This window comes from Agelaius tricolor, unplaced genomic scaffold (genome assembly GCF_023055355.1).
Source record: "Agelaius tricolor isolate 1412-34295 unplaced genomic scaffold, bAgeTri1.0.p SCAF_23, whole genome shotgun sequence".
NCBI classification, from domain to species: Eukaryota; Metazoa; Chordata; class Aves; order Passeriformes; family Icteridae; genus Agelaius; species Agelaius tricolor.
This window is the reverse complement of record NW_027269283.1, coordinates 6,934,094-6,945,022: the sequence shown is the minus strand read 5'-3', so window position 1 is coordinate 6,945,022 and position 10,929 is coordinate 6,934,094. Positions and strand designations below refer to the sequence as shown.

Genomic DNA, 10,929 nt, shown 5'->3' with positions numbered 1-10,929 from the left:
CAGCCCCGATCGCCTGTGCTTGGGCACTGCAATCCTGAAGGCGGCTCCGAGCTGCAACCCTCTCCTTTCGGAGCACCGAGGATGACACCACCTCCAGCTGTACCACTAAACACGGGCACCTTTTGTGGCACAACATCCAGCAGCTGTGGAGGTCAGCACTCATCCTCACAGGTGACAGTGCCCCCAGGATTCCAATGAAAACTGAACTCAGCCTTGCAGGTACAGCCTTGGCAGACCACGTGTCCCAGCGCCTGCTCCAAGACACGGGACTCCTGCACTTTGTCCTGCTCTGTCTCGCCAGATTCCCTCTGAACAGACACTGGTGAACAGTCAAAACCACAGCAAATGCTCAAAAAGCAAATGCAAGTCTCTGCAAGGATGAGGGAACCACAGTGAGGACCTGAGAGGATGTGGAGGTTTTTCTCCTCAGGAGTCAGCTCCTCTGGCAGATCACTGCAGAGAATTAACAATTCTGCATCTGCCTTCTGCCTCTCTCAGTCACTGGGGCTGCAGATGGAGAATCTCATGGGCTTTATTCTGAACACTCTTAAAGTTCAGACCTACAAGAGCTAAACACATGATTCACCAAGAAAATCAAACCCAGGTCTCCACTACCCAGAAAGAGAAGGAAACACCAATGGTCAGAAAAAATCCAAAGCTCCATCCAGTAATGTCGGTTTCTACCCACCTTGGTTAAAGAAAATCCTGACTCCAGCAGGAGCCAAGGGGGGGTCAGTGCTACAGTCCAGCAGCAGGGTCTGGGTTGTGTTTATTTGCACTTTACACAGAACAGACGATGGGCTGATTTACACAGGCCACTCTAAAGTGGTTTTTTGTTTTACTGCTTGTTTATCTGGATCCCCTGTAGCTGTCCAAAGTAATCCTGATGATTTGTAACTCATTTTGACATAATCCCTGAGCCAAGGACTGCCGGGGTTTCGCTTTGTCAGTGTGCAGCAGCTCAGTAATTAATCAGCTCATCTCCCAGCCCTGCCCCTGCACCGAGGCACAGCCCCTTGATGTTTTTTTGGGTGAAACTCACCACTGGACTGGATCCAATAGAAAGCCCTGCTCTGGGCTCACCCAGCTGGGGAGTTTCAGTGGGATCCCTCTGCCTGGGGCTTGACCACCCAGGAGCCGCAGAGCGTTTCCTCCTCCACAGGCAGAAACACAATTTCAGTTTTCTGTGGATTGCACATGGAGCTCACAAGGTGTATGAAACAATAGCAGGTGGTTACATCCTGAATGGCACCTGGTGGCAGTGCCTGTGTCCCAGCCATGCCCCTGCTGGGATGGACACAATGCACTGGGAAACTCTGAGCTCCTCCCTGCACTGCACTGCCTCATCAACAATTATTTTTGTTGTAAATTTGATAACGACAAAAATGCGTCAGATGGATGCTGCTGGAGAGCAAAACACCACGTTAATGGGACAGGAAGGGCTTCCCCAGACAACTCCCCCAGACTCCAACAATCTGGGTGGAGCAATGACCTTTGATTAATCTTTTTCTGTCTGTTCTTCTGTTGGTCCAACAAACCTTCCAGAATGGGTTTATGGGTCACTGCCTGATACCAGAAAGCAGCAACACAACTCACTACTGACTCTGACCAGTGGAGGTAGCACAGAAATGGAATTCAGCATCCCATTGCCATGGCTCTGCCTTCACTTCTCCATGGAGGGCATTGTTTCACACTCCAGGGTGTCCAGCAGCACCACCTTCTGAAAATCCTCTTGCAAAGTAAAGTTTCTTCTTATACTCAGAGAAAATTCTGTTAAGCAAAGAAATCCCTTGCCCCATCAGTAACCACTTTGCCAGCCAGAGACAGGGCTCATCTCTTTCCTGATGAAGCATTTTGCTTTGCTGATTTTGATCTCTTTTGTGAGTCCTTTCAGTTTTTTGGCGGGAGAAAAAACCAGCAGGAAAGGTTTGTTCAATGACACACTACAATGATCCAGGTCTAGTCATAGCACTGCAAGGCGAGGGCAATCAAAAAATTAGTATCTACTTCCTTCATGATCTGTAAGCTATGTGTCATTTGCAAGGAGTGTCCAGGATAGGTTTTTGTCCCCCCAATCATGAAATAATTTGCATAAATTCCGATAAGCACCTAAAGCAATACAGATTTTTCTGAAACAGTTTTCTCAGTTTCTGTTCTTTATAATTAATTAACTGGCCCTGCCTTTCCTTCCTGTAAATTCAACAAGTTTCTAGATGACAGAACAGTCCTGACTGCTGGGGACCCTCTTCTTCAAGGTCTCATGGGATCACAGCAGGGTTTGGGTTGAGAGGGACCCAAAGCTCATCCAGTTCTCCCATCTCCAGGACTTGTTAGCATCCATCTGTCCTGCCCCAGCCACCAACAGCAGGGACTGATTCCCAGATCCACTGCAGAGCAATTCCCAGTGCACCAGGAATCAGCACCAACCCAAACCCATGCAAACCAAAGCCATGTGCCCTGGCAGATTGGCTGGTGGGACACGGGTGTGTTTCAGAGCTTGTCTGGAGGGTTCAGCTGGTGAAGGGCAGCGACTGCAAACCTCTTGAGCAAGGCAACCCCTCTGCTGAAGAGTGAGAGATGAAGAAATGGAGTTCCCTGGTCAAAGGAATGGAATGTCCTGGATGAAAGGAGAGAAAAACCCTCAGCAAGTTTTCCCCTCTGTGTAAGAAAGACAAGGAGCTGGAGAGGATCCAGCAGAGGCCACAGAGATGATGGAGGGCCTGGAGCATCTCTGATGAGGAGACACAGCTGAGCCTGGAGAAGGCTCAGAGGGGATCTCATCAATGCACATAAATATCTCCAAAGGGTGCCAGACTCCTTTTATGGTGCTCAGCAACAGGACAAGGAGCAACAGCCATAAACTAAAACTCAAGAACTTTCACCTCAACATGGAGAAGAGCTTCCCATGGAGGTGGCAGAACACAGGAACAGCTGCCCAGGGAGGGTGTGTGGAGTCTTCTCTGGACATTCCAAACCCACCTGGATGCATTCCCTTGTCTCCTGCTCCAGGTGACCCTTCCTTGGCAGGGGGGTTGCAGTGGGTGATCCCCAGAGCTCCCTTCCAACCCCAACCATTCTGTGAATCTTTTGAAGACTCTGAGATATTCTCAGCATTGTTCCTCTGCCCTGTCTCAGAACAGAGCATCCCCAGGATGGAACAGTCTTCAGACCAAAACAACTCCAGGAAAAGGCACAGCTTTAAAACTACTTTAGGGGGGAAAAGCAGCATCATCGTATTTGTCCCTGCCACCCCTTTCCAAGCGTGTGGGGTGATTCAACCCCCACAACGCTTCTCAAGTATTTCCTTCTGTCTTGCTGGGTCTGGCGGCGTTTCTGCAGCTCACGGCAGACAATTCCCATCGGCAAAGCCGGCCCGAGCCGCGGTGCGGCCGCCCCCGAGCGCGCTCAGGGCTGTGCTGTGGCTTCCCTCCAGCGGCACGAGCAGTCAGCTGCAGCTTCCTGGGACAGACCTGCCCAGCAGAGCAGGCACTGAGCTACCCACCAAAAAATGACATTTTACTGCTCACTGCCCCCAGCCTCACTCCAAATATTCTTCTGTTCCTTTCTACAGCACACCCGTATTTATATAACACTTTTCTGTCATTTCCCCCGCTTATATTTGAGACATGCCGGAGTTTATCTGCATTATTTATTCCTGCTTTGCTGCACTGAAGAGATACATGACTAGAAGGTAATATTCATCCACAAAGTTAAACAAGACAGAATATGATAGCCCAGAGCTACCTCAATTCCTGCCAAAGCCTTTGTTAATTGTCAATGAAGTACAGAAGTTTCCATTTCATGCCAGCAACTCTGAGATTTGAAGAGACACTGGGTTTGAATTATATAACCAGGAGAAATTGGAAACTTTGTTAAAATGAAGCTCACTTTTCAATTTTATTAAGAATAACATTTTATTAACATAAAATTTTCCAAATTCCATTGATATGAAAACTACCTACAGAGTACAACCTTTCCACTTGCTCCTACCAGGGCCATTAGGAACTCAATAGCCAATGTTTTTATAGCTGGTGGTTTTGGTTTTTTTTTTTTTTAATTCCTGTTTTTTTAATCTAACCAAATCAAATTTAGACAAAATGGTTTTATATTATTTTTTACAGTCTAATTAACAGCAGCTACAGAAGATTTAAAATTGATACAATTTCTTAGGTTAACCACTTATATCCACTACTCACAGAGAGTGGAAATATTAAAGAATTTTTTTTAACCCATCTAACCTGATTAATTTAAAAGTTTTAAAACATTGACATCCTTCTTTTTGGAAAGCAAATCAGGTAACACAGGCACATGGAAATACCAGCACTGAGTGAAGAATAAAGCCTCCTTAGAAGCATATTCCAAAAAATCCCACCATGGATGATGGAATCAAGGCTTTGGGATGCACAACAGGTGAGAAGGAGCTTCTGCTCAGCATCCACCAGTGGAATTTGTCTGTGAAAAATGATCCTTTCAGTATCTTCTGCTATTGGAGACAATGGCTGCTGCCAAAGAGAGTGAATGTGAATCACCTCTTCCAGGAACACCAGTGGGGTAGGCAGGGGTAGTCTGGCATCCTCAGCCAGCTCAGTTCCATTGTAGGAGCATTCCTGGGGTTTTTCCATGATCTGGTATTACCTGAAGGGGCCATAGAATGACAGCAGCCTCCAGGACATAAAATTTCAGCCTAAGAGTGGCCACAGGAGAATTCAGGGGATAAAATAAGTAAAAAATTAACTTTCTTAGTTCTAACAGAGGACAATAATAATTCTGCTTTGTCTCCTGCAGCGAGACCTTTCAGAACTGACCACCTTTGTTGGAAAATGCTCAGCTCATAATCCAGAGCCAAGGATCACAGGGATTTAAGGGAGCCTCCATCCTGCTCCTACTCAGCAAGAGCCAGAGCACAGCCACTGCCTTCTGCTCCACCAAGGGCTTCCTGCCCTTTCTGGGGGTGCCATCAGGACCAGAAGAAAACTTGGGTTAATCGCTGCCTCTTCACGTTACTGCGGCACTTGGGGCACTTCTTCACCACCTGTAGAAACCAACAGACAAAACACACAGGAAATGTATTTATTGGGGAGGAAATGCCACAAATGGGGGGAGTGTTGATGTGGGCAAATAGTGATAAGGGGCAATGGTTTTAAACCAAAACAGGGAAGCATTAGATTGAATTTTAGGAAGAAATTTGTACTCAGAGGGTGCTGAGAGGCCCTGGCACAGCTTTCCCAGAGGATCTGTGGCTGCCCCAGCCCTGGAAGTGTTCAGGGCCAGGTTGGATGGGGCTTGGGGCAGCCTGGTCTAAAGGAAGGTGTCCCTGCCCCTGGCAGATCAGCTTCAATGTCTCTTCCAACCCCAACCACTCTGATATTAAGTATCTCTACCACATTTTTGGCCAACATGAACTACAAGCCACAGCAGCCACCAGTCAGTCCCTGAGATGGTATCTGCTGTTTGCAATCTTCCTGTTACCACACAGTCAATTATTTCCTTGGTAGTAATAAACAGGAGAGGAGGCTTTGTGGCACCATGCAAAGTGGCACCAGAATTTACAGCACAAGTCCCAGCTATGACACATCTGGGGGACTGAAATACAGGAACGAGGAAATGTGGAGCTGCAAGAGCTCTTGTGAAGTACAGCTGCACCTGTAGGTAAAATCCTGTCAACTGCCTGAGTTCCCTGAATTCCTGCTTCCTCTTGCACAGAGGACAAGGAAATGTCTCCTTGACGTACCTGGACATGGATGACACACATGGTCATTGCAAAGAGTTTTGTAGGGGAACCAAGTAAATCTATTTCTTCATAGCACCCCACACCTTTCTCATTAGCAGCATGAGACATGAAGATGCATGAGGCATCATTTCTCCACTCAGGTTTCAGTTTGCTTCTTCACTAATCATCAATTTTAAAGTAATTTGACTTGCAGATGAATCCAAACTGTTCTTCTCATAGCTTGCAAATTACTGGTAAAACTGAACTGGTCTGTTTATTTCAAAAGGGAGATAGCAAATTGGTTTTCTTTTTAAAAAAAATGTTTTGGGAGAAGATTTTTTAGGCCGCTCAGGAGGCCTAAAAAGATGGTCAGCTATATCAGTGGCACTGCACAGCCTTCCCTGAAGTGTGGAAGTTCCTCATTAGAATCACAGAGTGGTTTGGGTTGGAAGGGACATTAAAGCTCATCCAGTTCCAAAGCCCTGCCATGGGCAGGGACACGTTCTACTCTACCAGGTTGGATGCCAAACCCTGTCCAGCCTGGCTTTGGACACTTGCAGGGATGGGGCAGCCACAGCTGCTCTGGGCACCCTGTGCCAGGACCTCACAGGGAAGAATTTCTTGCCAATATCCCATCTAACCTCTGGCAGTGGGGAGCCATTGCAAGAAAAGGTGCAGACTGCAGAGCAGGCTCAGGCAGTAGGATTTTGGCTCTGGTGACATGAACTGAAATATCAAAAATTGAAGGGGAGAGGAAAGGTCACTTTATCTCCCAACAGCCAGTGCTTTACCAAAGGCAATTTTAAGTGTAACATTTAATTGTGAAATCTTTTATTATTTCCCCATATTACAGATAGTCCAAATGAAAATAACTCAGTCTTCTTGGAAGACCTGCATGAATAAATGCATTTAAACACCTGGAAGCAGCAACAGAACCTCTGGAGGGGAAAACCACACAAGCATATCCTGGTCCAGTCTCTGCACGGCTTCCCCTTAACACACTGAATCACCCAACATGCTCCAGCACTAATCCCCCTAATCCCCCTCTGGCTGCAGGGAATTCCATCTGCTCTGCTCCTCCAAAAGCTTCTAAAAGCTTCCAAAATTATTCACCACCTCTCCCCACCAGTGTTTTGCTAAAATAACAGATTGGACAAGATGACAATTTGCAAACCCTGTGTTGTGAATGATGCTCTGAGTCACTTCCTTGGTGGGACAATATGCACCAAAGGGCTTTTGAGCTGAAAAAACAGTGAGTAAGTTATTAGGAAAGAAAAACAGGAGTTCTAAATGCAGCCCTGTCAGAGTGACAAAGCCCAGTCCTATCTGATAAGAGTTAAGAGCTGGGACATGGTTGCTCATTTCCTGCTGGTAAAGGTATCCCTGTCCCAAACACATGGATGGGGTTGAGTGTCCAACCTCGCTGGGCATGAGTGGGGATGGATGTGGTGGGACATGGCTCCCTGGGATTGCTTTCAGAGAAACACAGGATCATCTTCCTGTTTGCAATCCCACGTTTCCCTCTCAGCTGCATGACCAGCACAGCTCTGCCTCATCACTGGAGAAGCATCTCTGCTTCAGCACAAGTCACATCCTAAACTACAAGGGGAGAAGGGAGGTTTGGACAACAGGAGGAATTTCCCCATGGAAAGGGAAGTAAAGCACTGGAACAGGCTGCCCAGGGAAGTGGTGGAATCACCATCCCTGGAGTGTTCAAAAAACATGTGGCTATGGCACCTCAGGACGTGGTTTAAGGTGAACACACTGGTGGTGCTGGGTTGATGGTCTTTAAGGTCTCTTCCAACATAAATTATTCTATGACTGTATTTGATTTTTCATTAACCAAACAGCACCTGAATCACATCATGATCCACTTAACACTCCTGGTACACTGAGAACATTAATCACTACAGGTGTGTCTGTAAGTAAGATTAATCAGGTAAGTGTCAAATATCAAAATAATTAATAATAAGATTATTCAGTAAGTAGAAAATATGGAAATAATTATTAGCAAATGACCCATGACTCATTTCCTCAAACATGGAAATGGGATGCATGGGATATCTAAATAGAAGAGAAAGAACACTTCCAGTTGTTGACCTACAGTGATCCTATAATCCAAGTGCCTGACCTCTTTAAGGGTTGTACAGAAGTTATGGCACTGTAATGTTAAAGAGCATTGAGGCCTCTCTAGGAAGCCTCTTCCAGTGTTTGACCAACCTTGGTATTGAAATGTCTCCTGATATCCAGTCTGAACCTCACTGATAAAAGCTTTGGACAGCTCCCATGAATCCTGACATTAAATCCCAGGGAGAAGAGCTCAGCCCCTCCCTGTGTCCCCTCCTCAGGAGGGGCTTTGGACAAGGACCCGGAGTGACAGGACAAGGGGGAGAAGCCTTAAAAGAGAGCAGGGTTAGAGGGGATATTGGGAAGAAATTCTTCCCTGTGAGGGTGCTGAGGCCCTGGCACAGGGTGCCCACAGAAGCTGTGGCTGCCCCATCCCTGGAAGTGTCCAAGGCCAGGCTGGAGGGGGCTTTGGCCAACCTGGGATAGTGACAGGGTCCCTGCTCATTGCAGGGGGTTGGAATGAGATGAGCTTTAATGTCCCTTCCAACCCAAACCACCCTGATCTTGTGCTTATTTTATATTCCTCTTGGACCAACTCTCTCTTGGCTGCTATATTTTATTTGGATGTCAGTCCAATGTTTTCTATGCTCACCTTACAATTCAATGTCTTCCCGAGGAAAATATCTTTCTCTGGAACTTGGAGTAACAGAATATTTTGTACTTGCTTATAGATTGACAAGCTGAAGAAGTTTCTTTTCCTTCTGCACTGTTTTTGGATATTCCTGAGCTCCACTGATCAGCAGCTTTCTCATCACATATGAATGTTTAGAAACCCCTGAACTCTTGCATTATTCTGGTTTTGAAAGTCTTTTAACATCTGGCTGCTGAATCAAATGCTGGTAAGATGCTCCCAAACCCAGGCACCCTGGGACCAGCTATATCTTACCTAAAGAATTTCAATTTACTCAGCTGGGAAAACCAAGAGACTGGAGATCTTTGAGCAGGAATTCAGAATTACAGATTCACAGAATTGTTTGGTTGGGAAAGACCTAAAAGGTGACAGAGTCCAATGGTTGACCCAGCACTGCTGAGTTTATCTCTTAACTATGCCACTAAGTACCACATCTACACATCATAAATCTCTCCAAGAATGGTGACTCAATCACTTTCCTGGGGAGCCTGTTCCTTGTTTGCCCCGTTCTCATAGCAGAGCTTTACAGCAGGATTTTGATGGGGAAAATTATGAAACTGAGAAAGAAAAAAAATTTAAACTAAACATTAAAATATTAAAAAAACAGCAGTGTTTTTAAAATTGACTCCACAGCTTATTGCCTTTGTAGTTTTAGACCAGAAAACATGTGGAGGCAGCTCGGAAAGATGCCAAAGTGTAAAATCCCCAACTTAGGGCAGAGATCTGCCTCCAATCATATTGCAAACCATGGGAAACAATGGATCAAGTGGTAAATCTTCCATTGGCATTTGGGTGTTCTTCCTGGAAACAGAAGAATTCTGATTCCAGGTTTGTTCACATCATTCTCCTGAAAAGCACAAAATTCCCCAGCAGTTTTGGATAAACCAAACCAATAAAAAGGAAAACCTTTAAGAACTGCTTCCAGCACGTTTTGCAGCAAGTGAGGTCACAAAATGGGCATTTAAAAGGCACATCATCCTCAGATTTGCAGTTAGAGCAGTGGAATCTTCCTAGAACAGAGGGGAGGGTGAGGAGAGAGAAAAAGAGGGAGGAAATGACTAAATTCCTGTAATCACCTGCGAAATTCTCATGTATCCACACTTCCAGTGCAGTCCAGAAAACAATGACCATGAGTGTAATGAACTACCTCAACAGTGCCCAGCCACATTATTTCTTTCAAGTGACCTCACAGTCTCTTGATGCTTCAGGTCCCAGTAGGAACTCGGGTTACATCCTTCCTTTACAAGGAAGTTGTCGAGAAAAAAATCCCTAAAGTTCTCAGGAAACTACTAAAGCATTGTGATGAAGACAATGGAGAACTTTGAGAGCACATGCAATGCACAGAAAGTACAGATTCTCCTCAGCAAACCACATCAATCACACTGCACCTGAGCAAACACAGGCAGGAATCAGTGGTTTCATACACCATCAGTTTCATTTCTGTAATTTATCTTTATTCCCAAGAACCAGAAAATTACATCCCAACTCTCTCCTGTACCTACCACACTCTGGTTCCATCTCTAGGGGAAAGATGGGCACAACTCCAGAGTCTGTGGGTGCTCTCACATTATTGGTTTCTTTGGACACTTCAGTCTTTGGCAACTCAAGTTCACTTTTCTGGCTGAAGCAGAAGGAGGAAATCTTACTCTGAATTTTTTCTGGTGCCCCACTCTTAGAAATGGCTGCATCTGAGGAGAAAAAGAGAAAACCAGTATGAACCTATCATACAAAACAAAGTCAGCAGTAAATTCATACAGTTGTCATTGTATAAGAAGAAAAAAGAACTGGGTTTTTATGCCATAGTGCTTGGCAACAGATGTTTTTGATAGATACTAATACATTCAATACTGATGAAAGAGACCCTTTATATTGAAATAGTTCCATGGCATTTCTTCCTACAGAATGGGCCTTGATCCACTCCTGCTCCCATCCCACTTAGACATAAAAATTCTGCCATCACCCTTAACACACTTCACAGTTTAAACATGGCAGAACTATAACTAATTTCTTTCTTATTTCCTTGCACTTCTCCATCTCATGTTACCTTTTATCTTACTCCTGTTTGAGTGTGTTTTTTTTAACCCAAAGTAGAGATAACCAATGATTCTCCTTGACAGGCCTCAGGCAGGAGGCCCTAGCCCAGGAGAGGGACTTTTCACAGGGGTGGGGAGTGATAGGACAAGGGCAAATGGCCTTAAACTAAAGGAGAGAAGGTTTAGATTAGAGATTAGGGGGAAATTCTTCCCTGTGAGGGTGGTGAGGCCTTGGCACAGAGTGCCCAAAGAAGCTGTGGCTGCTCCATTCCTGGAAATGTTCAAGGCCAGGTTGGACAGGGCTCAGAGCAACCTGGTCTATGTAAGGTGTCCCTGCCCATGGCAGGGGGTGGAACTGGATGAGGTTTAAGGTCTCTTCCAACTCAAGCCAGCCTGTGATTCTGTGACTGTGAGGCTGTTGAGCCCTA

At 45.6% G+C, this 10,929-nt stretch overlaps 1 protein-coding gene across 3 annotated transcripts in view; it reads right to left on the bottom strand.

The window, feature by feature from the left end:
- Window positions 1-3,632: 3,632 nt before the first annotated feature.
- RTEL1 (regulator of telomere elongation helicase 1) overlaps window positions 3,633-10,929 on the bottom strand; it is a 45,373-nt gene continuing 38,076 nt past the window's right edge. For 2 of the 3 annotated variants that reach the window (XM_071446846.1, XM_071446847.1), the window contains exons 34-36: window positions 9,971-10,156; window positions 9,375-9,478; window positions 3,633-5,032 (exon numbers count right to left, since the gene is read on the bottom strand). In XM_071446846.1, the coding sequence (XP_071302947.1) occupies window positions 4,958-5,032; window positions 9,375-9,478; window positions 9,971-10,156 (365 nt within the window). In that variant the 3' untranslated portion in view covers window positions 3,633-4,957. The remainder of the gene's footprint in view (window positions 5,033-9,374; window positions 9,479-9,970; window positions 10,157-10,929) is intronic. The other variant, XM_071446848.1, reaches the window with a different exon arrangement.